Here is a 16,690-nt window from a genome sequence, read left to right as displayed (position 1 = left end):
TCCTGCTCCTGCTGCTGCTGCTCCTGCTCCTGCTCCAGCTCCTGCTGCTGCTGCTGCTCCAGCTCCTGCTGCCGCTGCTGCTGCTGCTCCAGCTCCTGCTGCCGCTGCTGCTCCAGCTCCTGCTGCTCCAGCTCCTACTGCTGCTGCTCCAGCTCCAGCTCCTGCTGCTGCTGCTGCTACTCCAGCTCCAGCTCCTGCTGCTGCTGCTGCTGCTGCTGCTGCTGCTGCTGCTGCTGCTGCTGCTGCTGCTGCTCCAGCTCCAGCTCCTGCTGCTGCAGCTGCTCCAGCTCCTGCTGCTGCTGCTGCTGCTCCAGCTCCTGCTGCTGCTGCTGCTCGACCTCCAGCTCCTGCTGCTGCTGCTGCTGCTGCTCCAGCTCCTGCTGCTGCAGCTCAAGCTCCAGCTCCTGCTGCTGCTGCTGCTCCAGCTCCTGCTGCTACAGCTGCTCCACCTCCAGCTCCTGCTGCTGCTGCTCCAGCTACTGCTGCTGCTGCTGCTGCTCCAGCTCCAGCTCCAGCTCTTGCTGCTGCTGCTGCTGCTCCAGCTCCAGCTCCTGCTGCTGCTGCTGCTACTGCTCCAGCTCCTGCTGCTGCTGCTGCTGCTCCAGCTCCAGCTCCCGATCTCGATCCCGCTGCTGCTCCAGCTCCAGCTGCTGCTGCTGCCGCTCCTGCTCCAGCTCCTGCTGCTGCTCCTGCTGCTTCTCCAGCTCCTGCTGCTTCTCCAGCTCCTGCTGCTCCAGCTCCTGCTGCTGCTGCTGCTGCTGCTGCTCCAGCTCCAGCTCCAGCTCCTGCTGCTGCTGCTGCTGCTGCTGCTGCTGCTGCTGCTGCTGCTCCAGTTCCAGCTCCTGCTCCTGCTGCTGCTGCTGCTCCAGCTCCAGCTCCTGCTGCTGCTGCTGCTGCTCCAGCTCCTGCTGCTGCTGCTGCTGCAGCTCCGGCTCCTGCTGCTCCTGCTGCTCCAGCTCCAGCTGCTGCTGCTCCAGCTGCTGCTGCTCCAGCTCCTGTTGCTGCTGCTGCTGCTGCTCCAGCTCCAGCTCCTGCTGCTGCTCCAGCTCCGGCTCCTGCTGCTCCAGCTCCGGCTCCTGCTGCTGCAGCTCCGGCTCCTGCTGCTGCTGCTGCTCCAGCTCCTGCTGCTGCTGCTCCAGCTGCTGCTCCAGCTCCAGCTCCTGCTGCTGCTGCTGCAGCTGCTGCTGCTGCTGTTCCAGCTCCAGCTGCTGCTGCTGCTGCTCCAGCTCCTGCTGCCGCTGCTGCTGCTGCTGCTCCAGCTCCTGCTGCCACTGCTGCTGCTGCTGCTCCAGCTCCTGCTGCTGCTGCTGCTGCTGCTCCAGCTCCAGCTCCAGCTCTTGCTCCTGCTCCAGCTCCTGCTGCTGCTGCTGCTCCAGCTCCTGCTGCTGCTCCAGCTCCCGCTCCAGCTACAGCTCCTGCTCCTGCTGCTTCTCCAGCTCCTGCTGCTCCAGCTCCTGCTCCTGCTGCTGCTGCTGCTGCTCCAGCTCCAGCTCCTGCTCCTGCTGCTGCTGCTGCTGCTGCTGCTGCTGCTGCTGCTGCTCCAGCTCCAGCTCCTGCTGCTGCTGCTGCTGCTGCTCCAGCTCCAGCTCCTGCTGCTGCTGCTCCACCTCCTGCTGCTCGTGCTGCTGCTCCGGCTCCTGCTGCTGCTGCTGCAGCTCCTGCTGCTGCTGCTGCTGCTCCAGCTCCAGCTCCTGCTGCTGCTGCTGCTGCTCCAGCTCCTGCTGCTGCTCCAGCCCCTGCTGCTGCTGCTGCTCCAGCCCCTGCTGCTGCTGCTGCTCCAGCTCCAGCTCCTGCTGCTGCTGCTGCTGCTGCTCCAGCTCCTGCTGCTGCTGCTGCTGCTGCTGCTGCTGCTCCAGCTCCAGCTGCTGCTGCTGCTGCTGCTGCTGCTCCAGCTCCAGCTCCTGCTGCTGCTGCAGCTCCAGCTCCTGCTGCTGCTGCTGCTGCTGCTGCTGCTGCTGCTGCTGCTGCTGCTGCTGCTGCTGCTGCTGCTGCTGCTGCTGCTGCTGCTGCTGCTGCTGCTGCTGCTGCTGCTGCTGCTGCTGCTGCTGCTGCTGCTGCTGCTGCTGCTGCTGCTGCTGCTGCAGCTCAAGCTCCAGCTCCTGCTGCTGCTGCAGCTCAAGCTCCAGCTCCTGCAGCTGCTGCTGCTGCTCCAGCTCCAGCTCCTGCTGCTGCTGCTCCAGCTCCAGCTCCAGCTCCTGCTGCTGCTGCTCCAGCTCCAGCTCCTGCTGCTGCTGCTGCTGCCGCTGCTCCAGCTCCAGCTGCTGCTGCTGCTGCTGCTGCTCCAGCTCCTGCTGCTGCTGCTGCTGCTCCAGCTCCTGCTGCTGCTGCTGCTGCTGCTACTGCTCCAGCTCCTGCTGCTGCTGCCGCTGCTGCTGTTCCTCCAGCTCCAGCTCCCGATCTCGATCCCGCTGCTACTGCTGCTCCAGGTCCAGCTGCTGCTGCTGCTGCTCCAGCTCCTGCTGCTGCTCCAGCTTCTGCTCCAGCTCCTGCTCCTGCTCCAGCTCCTGCTCCAGCTCCAGCTACAGCTCCTGCTCCTGCTCCTGCTCCTGCTCCAGCTCCTGCTGCTGCTGCTGCTCCAGCTCCTGCTGCTGCTCCAGCTCCTGCTGCTGCTGCTGCTACTCCAGCTCCAGCTCCTGCTGCTGCTGCTGCTGCTGCTGCTGCAGCTGCTGCTGCTGCTCCAGCTCCAGCTCCTGCTGCTGCAGCTGCTCCAGCTCCTGCTGCTGCTGCTGCTGCTGCTGCTCCAGCTCCTGCTCCTGCTGCTGCTGCTGCTGCTGCTGCTGCTGCTCCAGCTCCTGCTGCTGCTGCTGCTCCAGCTCCTGCTGCTACGGCTGCTCCACCTCCAGCTCCTGCTGCTGCTGCTCCAGCTACTGCTGCTGCTGCTGCTGCTGCTGCTGCTGCTCCAGCTCCTGCTGCTGCTGCTGCTGCTGCTCCAGCTCCAGCTCCCGATCTCGATCCCGCTGCTGCTGCTGCTCCAGCTCCAGCTGCTGCTGCTGCTGCTCCTGCTCCAGCTCCTGCTGCTGGTCCAGCTCCTGCTGCTCCAGCTCCAGCTCCAGCTCCTGCTGCTGCTGCTGCTGCTGCTGCTCCAGCTCCAGCTCCTGCTGCTGCTGCTGCTGCTGCAGCTCCGGCTCCTGCTGCTCCTGCTGCTCCAGCTCCAGCTGCTGCTGCTGCTGCTCCAGCTCCTGTTGCTGCTGCTGCTGCTGCTGCTGCTGCTGCTCCAGCTCCTGCTGCTGCTGCTGCTGCTGCTGCTCCAGCTCCAGCTCCTGCTGCTGCTCCAGCTCCGGCTCCTGCTGCTGCAGCTCCGGCTCCTGCTGCTGCTGCTGCTCCAGCTCCTGCTGCTGCTGCTGCTGCTGTTCCAGCTCCAGCTGCTGCTGCTGCTGCTCCAGCTCCTGCTGCCGCTGCTGCTGCTGCTGCTCCAGCTCCTGCTGCTGCTGCTGCTGCTGCTCCAGCTGCTGCTGCTGCTGTTCCAGCTCCAGCTCCTGCTGCTGCTGCTGCTGCTCCAGCTCCTGCTGCCGCTGCTGCTGCTGCTCCAGCTCCTGCTGCTGCTGCTGCTGCTGCTGCTGCTGCTGCTCCAGCTCCTGCTGCTGCTGCTGCTGCTGCTGCTGCTGCTGCTCCAGCTCCTGCTGCTGCTGCTGCTGCTGCTCGAACTCCTCCTCCTGCTGCTGCTGCTGCTGCTGCTGTTCCAGCTCCAGCTCCTGCTGCTGCTGCTGTTCCAGCTCCAGCTCCTGCTGCCGCTGCTGCTGCTGCTGCTCGAACTCCTCCTGCTGCTGCTGCTGCTGCTGCTGCTGCTGCTGCTGCTGCTGCTGCTGCTGCTGCTGCTGCTGCTGCTGCTGCTGCTGCTGCTGCTGCTGCTGCTGCTGCTGCTGCTGCTGCTGCTGCTCCAGCTGCTGCTGCTGCTGCTGCTCCAGCTGCTGCTGCTGCTGCTGCTCCAGCTGCTGCTGCTGCTGCTGCTCCAGCTGCTGCTGCTCCAGCTGCTGCTGCTGCTGCTGCTGCTGCTGCTGCTGCTGCTGCTGCTGCTGCTGCTGCTGCTGCTGCTGCTGCTGCTGCCGCTCCAGCTCCAGCTCCAGCTCATGCTGCTGCTGCTGCTCCTGCTGCTGCTGCTGCTCCAGCTCTTGCTGCTGCTGCTGCTGCTCCAGCTCTTGCTGCTGCTGCTGCTGCTGCTCCAGCTCTTCCTGCTGCTGCTGCTCCAGCTCCAGCTCCTGCTGCTGCTGCTGCTGCTCCAGCTCCAGCTCCTGCTGCTGCTCCAGCTCCTGCTGCTGCTCCAGCTCCAGCTCCTGCTGCTGCTCCAGCTCCAGCTCCTGCTGCTGCTGCTGCTCCAGCTCCAGCACCTGCTGCTGCTGCTCCAGCTCCAGCACCTGCTGCTGCTGCTCCAGCTCCTGCCGCTGCTCCAGCTCCCGCTGCTGCTGCTGCTCCAGAGCAGCAGCAGCAGCGGGAGCTGGAGCTGGAGCTGGAGCAGCAGCAGGAGCTGGAGCAGCAGGAGCAGGAGCTGGAGCTGGAGCTGGAGCAGCTGCAGGAGCAGAAGCTGGAGCAGGAGCTGGAGCAGCAGCAGGAGCAGGTGCTGGAGCAGAAACAGGAGCCGCAGAAGCAGAGGACCAGGACCAGGAGCTGCAGCAGCAGCAGCAGCAGGAGTGGGAGCAGCAGCAGGAGCAGGAGCTTGTGCAGCAGCAGCAGCTGGAGCAGCAGCAGCAGGAGCAGGAGCAGGAGCAGCAGCAGGGGCAGCGGCAGCAGCAGCTGGAGCAGCAGCAGCAGGAGTTACAGCAGCAGCAGCTCGAACAGGAGCAGGAGCAGCAGCAGCAGGAGCTGGAACAGGAGCTGGAGCTGGAGCAGCTGCAGCAGCAGGAGCAGGAGTTCGAGCAGCAGCAGCAGGATCAGCAGCAGCAGGAGCAGGAACTGCAGCTCCAGCAGCAGCAGGGCCAGGAGCTGGAGCAGCAGCAGGGGCGGAAGGAGCAGGAGCTGTAGAAGCAGCAGCAGGAGCAGCAGGAGCGGCAGCGGCATCAGCAGGAAAACCAGCAGCGGGAGCAGCAGCAGGAGGAGCAGCAGCAGCAGCAGCTCTCGTCACTCTCGTCAATCGGTACCTATAGACCTATATGTGCGTGTGCGAGGGGTGGCGGGGCGATCGTAAAGGTCAGCGCGAGGTGCATGCGACATGGCGATGTCCTCGCCCTTCGCCGACTGCAGCGCTAGGGACTGCCGGTCTGCACGAATATAAGATATTTTTCCGGAGCATTGACTTCAAACGCAGCTGCAAAGCCCCCAATGTGTGCTTCCTGTACATATTTCATTGAGCTGATGTTACAAGCGGCGGAAGAGTAACGAAAGGTAACGCCATCTTGCAGCTACGAAGAGAAGCCACAAAGTGTTAGCGAAAAGTCATCCTGTTATACTCATGAGAGAGCAATAGAAGCATACCACCGTCTAGCATACATACGCTTTCATGGGAGGGGCTGTTTCAGCTTCAGCGGTGTTTTTCTTAGTGCAAGTTCTCGATTACTAATGCCGGCCACTCCACGAGAGCTAATGAACACGCTGCTCCTACTAGTCCCTCCTTCGTTAACCACAATGGCCTCCTTTCCGAAAAAACTACTCTCTTAAAGCGTGAGAAAGCTGTTCATTAGATTTCCTGAGTTAAGTTTACTTTATTTCATTAGAAGTCGCCACCATTTCATAGAGACTGTTATGCCCCCCCCTACTCTTACACCCCATATTTTTGTACTGCTGGCTCAATAAGGAAAGTTCTCTACGATGATGATGCTTGTGTGCATTTGGCGAATTTGGCTGGTCACGTGACAGCATTTTTGAAGGATTGTAAATAGGGCTGCGAGTTGTAGCGTGGTGGAGACAGCGCACCTAGAAGTTTTTGGAGATGAACTTTTGCATCGACAATTTTTCTCTGAAGTTCATAATCACATAATTAGTCTGTTAGTATGTACTAATTAAATAAAGTGAACAAAATATGGGACATTAGCATATGCGATTCTGCAAATCTCTGAATTTGTTCCACTGGACTAGGGTGAACCGTATTTTAAAAACCTTGGTCGAGGTTACCCGGGACACCCGGTATTAATGGCGCGTGCCGAATTCAGAGAGGAACAAAAAAGACCTGTGAAAAAGTTGCAAGGCTTACAATGCAGCGATCATAACAGTAATGACGGTATGGATTTCGCGTATATGTTTCTGAAGAGACGCCTTCGAATTCGATCTACCCCGCCGAGGTGTCCCGGTGGTTAAGGCACTCGACAACTGTGCAGAAATACGCGGAATCGAATCCCGGCTTCGACGGCCGCTTCCGATGGAGGCGAAAGGGAGGTGCACGTGTGCTGTGCTTCATCACTGCGTGTTGAAGGGCCCCAGGTGGTCGACATTTCTGGAGCCCTCCAGTACAGCGTCTGAGATAGCTTGACTCGCTTTGGAACGACAGACCAAACCACAATGTGAAATTTGGGTATGCCACCTCGTACTTCGTCGCCCTAACCTCAGCCTTTTCTTGTTTTATAGATACGTGCATAGATAAATCCACTTTTGCTTACACGTTCCCCCGACAACCCGTACATCTCAATGCACTCGTAGCGTAATATGTTTGATCTCCACGTGCCCGTGCTTGTCGAACTACGCTTATAGATTAGCAGTCGTTTCATTCATGTCATTTCGCTTCATGTGAACACTTCTAACCCATATTTATTGTACTCTTCCCTTGCTTAAACGTCCTCATCGGGTCTTTCATACATGGCATATCGATGCCGAGAAAAAAATTATATACATGCTATGAAATCAATCTTCTCTCAGCAGAATAACAATTCAACCGATCTACTCCCCCTCTCTTTGCGTTAACATCATCGAAGGCGAACTTCACTATAAAAGTACCAAACAGCACGCCCATCATTCAAATATAGGCACGTTCTCCTTTTTTGCACGTTTCTTATATCTGCCGTCTGGACAACGAAGCACGGAATGAAGTGACGAGGTAATCATGCATGACCAGGCACGAAGGTTACAGCGGCAGCATTCGATATCAAGCACGCACGCTACAGAGGCTGCACTCGATATCGCGAGATATGCTTCACGTTCGCACTATCACGTAAAAAGCAGCACGGCGCATGCTCCGGTATGACCGCTTCATTCCCCACGGAACACCTATTCTGAGTGTCACCTCGAAGCCGTGCCACACGGTAGCTAAGTGGGTAACGTGCTGAGCTCGCACACGCGAAGACGGTGGTTCGAATCCCAGCGCCTGCAGCGCTTCTGCCTTCAATCGCTGTGTTGCGGGGACTGGGATTCTTACTGGTGTCGTTCCGGACCCTTGCAGAGTCCGGCTGTACACTTAGCCGCCGTGTGTGGTGGACAAGGCGAGGTGGTGTGCCTTTTAGGCACAGCATCTCCTCTCGCTGTCCCCCGGGCATCCGAAGGGCAGGATGCCTGTTGCTGCTGGTGCTAGTTTTGTACGCATACGGTACAGCGGTAATGCATATGGAAGACGCAGTGCGGCGACTGTGCAAAATGCGGAACAGAGTTCAGAATCGGCATCGTTCCTGCAATGTCACACCAGGACAGTTTCCACATCAATATATCCGCCTGCTTCTGAAATAAATCAGCTGTGTCTCCAAATTTCCTCTCCCTGTTAGTGTCTTCTGTGTACCTGCTGTATCGCGTTCATTCCATTTAGGAAACGGTGATTGCAGAAATTCTTCATACTACAGTAATATACAGTACGTATATTACTATATGCCAGAAACAGGAACGACAAAAGAATGCCACCTGCACAACGTGTTCACATCGCTGTTCCACGCGGATGGGGGGTTTCGAGCACTGCACATGTTCGGGGTTACTCGAAAGCCAGAGCCCGGCCAGGCCCGTATCTTCAGGTAACAGCGCAAAAAAATATGGATGGAACGTAAGAGCAATAGCACACTGCACAAGAGCAAGAACATACAACAGCGCTCTGCTCTTGTGTCCCGTCCATGTTTTTTTTTTCGCTGTTTCCTGATTCTATAGCAAGTACACAAAACCTTTGGCGCAAAAGCTTTCGCTTGTAGTGGAGCGCGTGAATGTTGTTTGACGCCATCAGAGCAAATATGGAATCTTTACGACGGGACACAGAGGGAGTAAATGCAGATTTTCCACGAATTCGTCCAATTTTTACTTTGAATATAAAATTCAGAGCTCACTCAGAGCTCAATCATACCCTTAAGTATGGAACTTAGGCGTCCCCAATAGTGAAGCACCTTACACTGACAGGGCGTGATAGGCGAATAATGTAGCTTGCGCAGAAGCTTCCGCCGTTGCTTTCGCAATTCAGCTAGGGTTAACTAGAGCTAAACCACAATTTTTTTTATTGGAGCTTCCTATTAGGGTGTACCGTAGATGTGTCCGCCAGTCAGAAGAAAATATACAGCGGGAATTGTCAATTACGTTGCATTTTAGTATAGACTACAACCTATTAAGTAAATGCGAAGAAAGCGATCAGCTGGTGCTACTGACGTAAACAAACCATTGTGACTAGAAAGCAAGACATAGCGAAGCCAAGACCAAAACAAACAACGTACCAGAAATGGTTATGTTCTAGCTAGGACAAATAAACTGCTCGGGTTGCTATTCAACCATAGTTTCAACTCTAAAAATAAGTTCAACAACTTATTTTTGGTCTCAGTAAATAAATTTGTTACTCGCAGCCGATGTTATCGTTTGACAAAAATTCAAACCTTTTCGAGTGATGTTTCTGCTGGTGATGTTTTATAGTTCTGGCTGCTTCTAGCACCTTGGTGGTAAGCTGGCTACATTCAAGATATTGTGGCGCTTTTTTTTCCTTGACTTCATGTAGTATTACCAGATACCAGACGCATAGCTTTTTCCGGAGTTCGGAGTTGCTAGTTGCGGTGCCACGTCACATCACAATGGCACGTTGCAATAGCTGCAAACGCAGTTCGCAAATAATATGAGAAAATTGTGAACTGAGTTCAGTGCGTAATTGAAAGCGATAATTACGCCTATGCTAAAGCATATACATTTCCTCTTTGCGCATTTTACCCGTAGGATGCCTAGGTCGAAATAAGATCTGGCTAGAAATTGGGATTGTATACTGGAGATAAAAACTGCTCTTCAGTGCACGTACCTTATAAAAGGGTTGAACTGTAGTTGTCAGATTTGCAAAATGAATCTCTAGGAGGTTGAGAAGGGATGCACCCCGGGAAAGAAGGGCGCAATGACACACAGTCGGCCAGGCGGCAAGGCTCATTGCTGCATCCAGTGCAGCGAGTGTTGCCCTATCTTTATTGGTCGTCCCTGTGCTTTCTACCTCGCACAGAATTTAAAAAGTGGAACATTCGGTCATTGTCCGCTTGATTGAGAGCGTAAGTGTGCCTGTGTGCCTTGAGCATGTTCCACCCCGAACCTGCGCTGCTTCAGTAAAAAGCACTACACCTACGAGGCGCTCATCATCAACATCAATCCGGTGTATTCTCAATATAATAGCACCTTGTTCTTTACCAGTGAGGTTCATGCAGTCAGGAGGTACCGGATGGCCGTGCTAGTTTCCTAGCACGAAACAGAAAAAATAATAGCGAAAAAAGGAAAAAGAAAACTTTTCTAGTGTGGTGTGGTGGGTAATGGTCGGGCCGCACAGGAACGACAAACTGAGGACTGCCGACCTATCTTTGGCATCGAAGTTAATGTCGGCTCTCCACGTGGATTAGTAGGTGCGGCGCCCAGAGACGTCTTCAGGGGGAAGCTTTGTTTTATGTTTTGTTTTTTCATTAATACTCACAGCCTACCCTGCGTGACCCGCTTAAGCGGTGGTCCCAGCGCGTCATTTCGAAAGGTTGTCTCTGCTGACAATTAGCACAGTAAAGAACTACGCTATTTTCATGCGTAAGCAACGTAAGTTGAAAACAAATGCCTTCATAATACAACTCGTCAGAGTGCTATTATTACTTACTGAGCTCTACCGATCTATACGATCCAGAAAGCGTCACCAATGACGCATCAAGAAGAAATCAACGCTCAATTGAAATGAATGCAAGTATGCTCCACTGACTAGGAAACGTAATCCAGGAAGTTCGGCATTCTGTTTAAATTCCAATTTTTTGGAAAGATGTTCCGAATTGAAATGACCTAGAGTGTATATTAGAGAGGACATTTCATGAAGAACTCATATAGAATATCCAACTAGCAAAGCATACATGGTATTGAATATCTTGGCGAAAATTTCACGCAGCCTCAGATGTAAAATATTTGCTCTACCTCACACATATTACATCGATTCTTGAATATGTCAGCGCCGTGTGGGATTCACCTATGGCTACATTATCAGATATCGAAGAACGCGTAAACCCCGTTACCCACTTTGCTCTACAATTTTCAGCCAATCGATTCATGAGTTTCGCTGAGAGTTTCTTAGTAGTGCTAGCAGCAGCCTGCACAGCTTTATCAATCTCAGTTTTATCAAAACAGAGCAGAGCTGCCTACTAATAGCAGTACTGTTAAATCCCAGCCAAAAGATTCCATCACTGCTGAAACGTTGTGTATAAAATTGTAGCCATTAACAAAAAAGCCGCTACACGGTTCTGTGTGCGTTCTAAGAGTCTGACAACGGTAACTATACGTGGATCCTACACTATGCTGACATAATTCGGAATTGGTGTAATAGGTGGGTGGTTTCAGCAACTCTCTTACATCGCAGGCTGTGTGAAACTTTCACCGAGAAATTCAATATTGTGTATGCTTTGCTAGTTAGATATTCGACATGAGTTCTCCATGAAATGTCCTATTTTGGTATGCACGCCCACTAATTTAGATTCGGAAGCTTTTTCCAAAGGATTAGAATTTCAACCGTATGCCGAGTTTCTTGATATACGCTTTCTAGTCAATTGAGTATATTTGCATTTATTTCAATTGCGCGTCCATTTCCCCATGACGCGTCAATTGGTGGAAGCTGTCTAGATCGTATACTGTAAGGCGCAAGCGTTTATTCGTTGAGTGCCGGGCTGCACATGATGCAGTCTTGTGCGTACAAGCGGATTTTGCGTGAAACATTATGAACAATAGTGTTGCGATGTATTAATAACAATAAAGATGCCAGAAGAGATCGGTAGAGCTAAGTAATAGCAGCACTCTGACGAGCTGTATTATGGAGGTATTTGCGTTCAGCTTACGTTGCTTACGCTTGAAAATGGCTGTGTTTTCGTCGTGATAATTGTCAGGAAAGACAGCCCTGACAAATTACGCGCGGAAACCACCGTATAATGGAGTCTCGCAGGGCAGGCTGTAAGGAATAATGAACAGAATTGAAGAACTCTTCCCGCTGAAGCGGTCCCTGGGCGCCACACCAAAAAATTCACGTGAACGGCCGGCATCCCCTTGGAGGCCAAAGATAGGCCGGCAGTCCTCAGTCTGCCTTTCCTATGTCATCCGAGTATTACTCACAGCACCGCACTAGAAAGCTTCACTTTTTTCCTTTTTCACTATTATTTTCCCGTTTTGTTTGCGGAAAGCAGCATGGGCATCAGCCACTTTGAGACTGCATGAATCTCGTTAGTCAAGAACAAGATCCCTTTAGATTGGGAATACACTGACCTGATGGCAAGGATGCATGAGCGCGCACGCAGGTGTAAGTGCTTTTTACCCACACTGCGAGAGTTGAGGTCGGAGAGCAAGTTCAAGGCACACATTCAACATTCACCACGCAATTACGCTCCTAACCAAGCGGAATATGATCTCACGCTCCATTTCGTAAATTCTTGGTGTGTTAATAAGCACAGCAACGGTCGTTAAAGACAGCACAACACTCACTGCACAAGATGCAGCAATGAGCCTTGCCGCCTTGCCTATATTCCCGTTCTCAATGACACCCGCTTGACAGTTACTTCTACCAACATTCACAAAACACTACGCAACCCACGCTGTACAACATGGCCAACATAATGATAACATGACAGGAATTACTCAAAATAGGACCCTGTGCATTGAAAACGAGAACTTATTTCTATCTTCAAAAAGGCAGATAAGCATAACATTTCTAATTACCGCCCAATTGCTATTCTGTCATTTTTCAGTAAAATAATCGAAAATCCATTTTTGTCTGACTAAACAGCTATTTATCAAAATTTGACATTCTCTCGCCTAACCAATTTGGTTTTAGAATGGGATTCTGTACTGAATTAGCTGTAATCGCCCTCACGGATCAAATTAAATCCTTCATTGATGCGGGTAACATCGCTGGTGCATTATTCATCGACCTCTCCAAAGCATTTGATTCCCTTAACCATACTATTCTATTCAATAAGCTTGACGCTACCGGAATAACTGGGCCTGCCCTTACTCTAATCAAAAGCCATTTATTCGAAAGAAAACAAGCGGTATCCATATCAGAGACATATTCAAAATACAAGACTGTTATTAACATTAGAGTTCCACAAGGTTCAATTCTTGGTTCTCTCTTACTTTTATTATACATAAATGACCTCCCTATGTGCCTTAATAATTCTAACTGTTTTCTTTATGCAGATGACACGACCATCTTAACCTCGGGTTCACACATAAACAAGGTGGTAGAAAAACTGAATGCTGATGCAGACATTGTATTCAGCTGGTGTCGGGATAATATGCTGTCCATTAATGCATCCAAATCTAGTTTTCTAGTTTTCAGCTCACCTCATAAAATTATCTGCGAAACCTCGTCTGTTAACATCGGCTCGAACTCTATCATTGCTTCTGATCATGTGTCATATTTAGCTGTGGAACTTGATAAACATCTAAAATTTCGGACTCACATCACATCTATTTCTCGCAAAATGGCTTATGGCATTAGAGTACTAATTAAAGTTCGCCCATATTTTGATATTCCCACGCTCATTACTCTATATTACTCGTTCATCCCCACTCACATTCAGTACTGCATTTCAACTTGGGGAAACACGTACCCTTCGCATTTATCTTCCCTGCAAATTATCCAAAATCAAGATATACGATTTATTACTTGTAGTCAGAAAATGCCCTTCGTTTGCTTCAATCACACAGTATTCTTTCTGGGAACAAAATAATCGACTAAAGTTTACGTATCCTAGTGTATAAATCCGTTACAGAGCTACTTCCATTTTCTCTAACCACCAATGATCAAATACCGCGTCGTACCGACGCACGTTTCGCCAACAACAGTAACTTTTTGCTGCCTAAACCAAACACTAATTACAGGAAACAAACAGTCCGATTCTCTGGTACCACTCTTTGGAATTCTTTACCAGTAACTATCAAACAATCATTAACTATTTATGCCTTTAAATCAACTCTTCGTTAGTTCTTGTTATCACACTAATCGTATTTTTCAAGGTAACCTGTTCCAGTGTTATCCTTTATATCTTTTTATGAATTGTTTCTTATGTTTTGATTATGTGATTAGGTGTGTAATCGTTTTCATTACAACAATACTGCCTGTAATAAATTCACGTTTCGTTCACCCCATCTCACTGATGCGAAATATTGTATAAATTTTGCAACTGCTCAAAATATATTTCTTTACAATAATCATAATAAGAGGTCCCGCCCATAGTCCTTGATGTTGGGACCTCCTTCTGTTTTCGTGTTTTGTTAACCTATAATGTACAATAAACGAAACTTCAAACTTCAAAAACATTGCAACTCGTGCATACAAAGCCGAATTCAAGCTTGCATACTGTCGGACTCGCGCGGAACCAGAAGCTCATGAAAGGTGACCAAAGTCAAAGCTCAAGAAAAGTCCGTCGGGGCTACGATATATATCTGAAAGAATCGTTCTCGGCCACGCAGTACAGCCGTTGCACCAACCTCGTCCGAAACGCAATACGTACCCCGGAGCACGTGCGCAAACCCTGAGGCAAGCAGCACTGAGACCAGCGACAGTCATAGCAAACAATATTCGAAAAACATTCGAATATTGAAAATAGAAGTCAATTCACCGCCCACTGTGAACCCGCTGAAGTGTGAGACTCCACTTTACAAAAGAGGACAAAGGTAAAACTACGAAAACACTAACCCTCATCTCATCGGGTTTACGCCCAGCAGTTAGGATCCGCGTGAAAACAAACTAGCACTTGCCAGCAAGCGTACATTCCGAAACGCTGCTCGCGCAGGTTTACGTCTCTTTATATTTCTTTTTTTCTGTTCGACCCCTTTGTTGGAAGCTTCTCGCGCTCAAGGCCGGAACATCTGCAGACCGTCTCGGTAGGGATGAGGCGCTCGCAAACACAGAGAAAGGGAAGACGGCGCGGCGCGCTCGGAAGGAAATACATTTGTACTCCGACCCCAGTAGCTTTCCCTACTTTTCCCGCAACCAAAGGACCCGCGGACGACACTTGGCGATGCAATGCCAAAATTAGTTCTAGCACCACGCAGTATTGTGGTTAACTTCAGAAAAACTTTGTATTGTAAATTTAAGACTACACACAACTGGAGTTATGAAAAGTGCAGTTTATATTTTAAACACACGGAAAGTTTTGTTGCAGCGGAACGGAGTAATACGTAATGTGTGTAGTATGGGAATACTGAATTAAGTTTACATGACTATGTTGTCGTTGGAGCAGATCAATTAAAATTGAACAATCGAACTCTAGCGATGGTACATGTATCTGTTTGACAGTTATGTAAAAGAACCAAGAAATAATCATATTCGTGCTCTGTGCAGCTTTTTGCGAGAGCAGTGGTGGTGGTGTCTATGGGGGGATTATCCTTGCTCTGGTCCCGCGACCTGACTACTTAAACTTGAAGATCGTATTTCTACCACAGTCCGCTAAAGCCTAAGTTCCCGAAAAACTGCGAGAGTGGTTTTTGTCACTCTTGGCAGCTCATTTCCCGAACGCTCAGCGTGCATGAAGCGAGAGACGTCGCCTAACAAAACGTTGCTTCCTCAGCTTGTACCGGAGTGTTTCACTCCCGTCACAAAATTCGTGAAGAGCGCAGCTACCCGTGTTGGTGGCTCATAACAGATACGTTAAGTTCCGGACACGAAACTCGTACTAGCATTACGCCTATAAAACAGCTGGTTCACTCAGCCGCAGCAAAGGCAGGCGAAAGCAACTACAGAATCTTAGCGGCAACCTGCAGCTCCCCTGAATGATTTTTGAGATTAGTCCGTTAGACGCCCTCATTACTTTCACCCAGAGATCCTTCTCCAAATACCCGGTATCCCTGCTGGTAGCATCATTGACTGCGTAATGTTTTTTATAAGCTTTAATTTGGCTTCTGATCACGGGTGTAAGTAAGAGTTTACTAAGGTGGCGCTTTTGGCTAGTTGGTATATATACGGCTCAGCGTGGAGAGTCATGGCACACTGCGTGTCACTGCGCCCGTCTTTCCCGGAGTGCATCACTTGTCAACCTCCTGGAGACTCATTTTGCAAATCTTACAACTACAGTTCAACCCTTTTATAAGGTGCGTTCCCCGAGGAGCGGTTTTCATCTCAGTATACAATCCCATTTTCTAGCCAGACCTTATTTTGACCTAGGCATCCTACGGGTAAAATGCGCTAACAGGAAATGTACATTCTTTCATATTCTTTATTATCGCTTTCAATTACATACTGCATTTCCTTGGTGGCTCACCACACACTGAACACACTTCACAACTTTCTTATATCATTTGAGAACTGTGTTTGCAGCTATTGCAAAGTGCCATCGTGATGTGGCGTGGCACCGCAAGTAGCGATTCCCAACTGCGGAAAAAGTTATGTGTCTCGTAACACTACACGAACTCAAGTAAAACAAAAAGCGCCACGTTATTGTGAATGTAGCCAGCTTACCACCAAGGTGCTAGAAGCAGCCAGAACTATAAAGCATCACCAGCAGAAATATCACTCGGAAAGCTTTGCATTGTCGCAGGGTTACATCGGCTGTGAGTAACAAACTTCTGCATGTCACTACTGAGACGACAAATAAATAAAATGCCAGCAAGGCATTTCTCATGGAGTTGAATCCATGGTTGAATAGCAACTCGAGCAGTTTATTTGTCTTGGCTAGAGTATAACCACTTGTGTTATGTTGTTTGTTTTGGTCTTGGCTTGTATATGTCTTGCTTTCTAGTCACAATGGTTTGTTTACGTCAGCAGCACCAGCTGATCGCTTTCTTTGCATTTACCGGGTAGATTGTTCATATTGGAAAGGTACAGCGCAAAAAGACACAAGGCGAACTCTCGCAGCTGTTTAGAAGATGAAAAGAAGAAAAAAAAAAGCTGCCGCCCTTTGGTTGCCAACATTAAGATTTTATTTCGGCACCGAGATAAAATAACAAGAGAGCTGATGTAGGTCTGCTTGATCCAAAAAAAAACAGTCGCAATGTTTAAGCCAGCCTTCGGTTATATTAGTAGATAAGGAGGTGTCGTTCCTGGATAATTCATAATCTCGTCCTTAGCTTTCGCGGGAGATGGGAGGAAAACATCCCCCAAAAATATCTCATCCGGAGATTGTGACTTATGATATGTTTTGACCCCTTGCAATGTGCTTCGCGCAAGTGCTATAGGCTTCTTGTTATCCCTTGAAAGACTTGTATAAGAATGCGTTTCTTTCCAATAAAGTTTAGTTGCGAGTCAGCCCCCGTCTATCCGTCTTCTTCTTTCGCCTTGTGTCTTTTGCGCTGTACCTTTCAAATATGAACATATACAAACTTTCCAATTGTCTAACCTCCTTCGGATAGATTGTTGTTTATACCAAAATTCAACGTAATTGACAATTCCCGC

At 50.6% G+C, this 16,690-nt stretch overlaps 1 protein-coding gene across 1 annotated transcript in view; it reads right to left on the bottom strand.

Moving 5' to 3' along the window:
- LOC146178534 (uncharacterized) overlaps window positions 1-11,715 on the bottom strand; it is a 42,135-nt gene extending 30,420 nt beyond the window's left edge. Inside the window, exons 1-4 of the mRNA XM_084579991.1 lie at window positions 11,709-11,715; window positions 11,563-11,616; window positions 2,461-2,672; window positions 1,690-1,785 (exon numbers count right to left, since the gene is read on the bottom strand). Of these exons, the coding sequence (XP_084436117.1) occupies window positions 1,690-1,785; window positions 2,461-2,672; window positions 11,563-11,616; window positions 11,709-11,715 (369 nt within the window). The remainder of the gene's footprint in view (window positions 1-1,689; window positions 1,786-2,460; window positions 2,673-11,562; window positions 11,617-11,708) is intronic.
- Window positions 11,716-16,690: the final 4,975 nt, after the last annotated feature.

Source organism: Amblyomma maculatum, chromosome 9 (assembly GCF_055883805.1).
Source record: "Amblyomma maculatum isolate TAMU_Amacu chromosome 9, ASM5588380v1, whole genome shotgun sequence".
Lineage (NCBI taxonomy): Eukaryota > Metazoa > Arthropoda > Arachnida > Ixodida > Ixodidae > Amblyomma > Amblyomma maculatum.
This window is presented reverse-complemented; position numbering and strand designations above follow the sequence as displayed.